Below are 1291 nucleotides of genomic sequence, written 5' to 3'. Positions count from 1 at the left end.
ACTGGTGGTGCTGGGAGCCCTCCCGGCTGCGGGCGAGGAGCTCTCGGGTGAGCGGGGGGGGCGGGAAGGGGGGAAAGAGGAGAGAAAAGAGGGGGTGGGAGCCATAAAAGTGATTTCGAGGGGGGTTGGAACCCTCGGAATTAGTGAGAGGGGGGTGGGAGCCCCACAGTGAGCGCAGGAGAGTCTGGGGATTGGGGGGACAGTGGGAAAGGGGGGAGGGAGAGCAGGAAGAGGTCCCTTGGTGTCCCCCATCACTGGAGCCCTGCAGCGGTTCCCTGGGGCTCTGGGGGGCTCGGATCTGCACTGGGGGGTCCCCAACCCTCCAGTTCATCCCCGGGGGGCTGATGGGGGGTTACCCCTCAGCCAAGAGCCGGTGCTGCGGCGGCCGTGGGGCAGAGGAGGGTGGGAAAGGGGGGTCCTAGGTGGTTCCCTGAGCTCCCAAAGTGCTGTGGTGGGATAGGGGATGATGGGAGGGGGACAGGACACCCCCTGACCCGTGTCCTGCACACACAGGGGTGTTCCAGAAGTTGAAAAAGGCTGAGTGTCACTTCATCAACGGCACCGAGCAGGTGAGGTTCATGGAGAGATTCATCTACAACCGGCAGCAGTACGCCCACTTTGACAGCGATGTGGGAGTCTATGTGGGGGACACCCCGTATGGGGAGATCCAAGCCAGGTACTGGAACAGCCAACAGGACTTGCTGGAGTACAGACGGGCTGCAGTGGACTGGTTGTGCCGGAAAATCTACGAGGTGTCCACCCTGTTTTTGGTAAACCGCAGAGGTGAGCGCGGGGCAGAGCGGGTCCCCTCGGGAATTCCCCTGCCCCGGGAACGACCCTGGAGCCCCTGAAACCCTCCCTGGGAATCACCGCTGACCCCTCAGCCCTCCCTGTGCCCATTCCCGTGGCCTTTTGCCCCCTCTCAGTTCCCCAGGTCCACCCCCGTCTCTCCCAGTGCCCTCCACTCCGTCCCAGTCTCTCCCAGTGCCCCGCCGCGTCTCCACTCCGCTGGGGTCACCCAGCTCCCAGCCTTAGCCAATCAGAGAGCGATTTTTGATGACTCATCAGTTACCGGGCAGATCCGCAGCTCAGAGTTCCCTCTCCAGGACTCAGCCTCCAATTCCGCTCGGTTCCTTCCCAGTCCCTCCCAGTCCTTCTAGTCATTCCCAGTCCTTCACAGACCCTCTCATTCCACTCCCACAACGTCTCACTCCATTCCCAGTCGTTCTCATTTCAGTCTCAGATCTCCCAACTCTCTCCCCATTGACCAGCCCCCGGCCATTCTCTTCTA

At 62.1% G+C, this 1291-nt stretch overlaps 1 protein-coding gene across 1 annotated transcript in view; it reads left to right on the top strand.

Moving 5' to 3' along the window:
- LOC114072874 (class II histocompatibility antigen, B-L beta chain-like) overlaps positions 1–851 on the top strand; it is an 8804-nt gene extending 7953 nt beyond the window's left edge. Inside the window, exons 2-3 of the mRNA XM_027910699.1 lie at positions 18–47; positions 514–851. Coding sequence (XP_027766500.1) covers positions 18–47; positions 514–851 — 368 coding nt within the window. The remainder of the gene's footprint in view (positions 1–17; positions 48–513) is intronic.
- Positions 852–1291: the final 440 nt, after the last annotated feature.

Source organism: Empidonax traillii, unplaced genomic scaffold (assembly GCF_003031625.1).
Source record: "Empidonax traillii isolate 1590-97213 ecotype Southwest subspecies unplaced genomic scaffold, ASM303162v1 scaffold4277:size9811, whole genome shotgun sequence".
NCBI lineage: Eukaryota > Metazoa > Chordata > Aves > Passeriformes > Tyrannidae > Empidonax > Empidonax traillii.
This window is presented reverse-complemented; position numbering and strand designations above follow the sequence as displayed.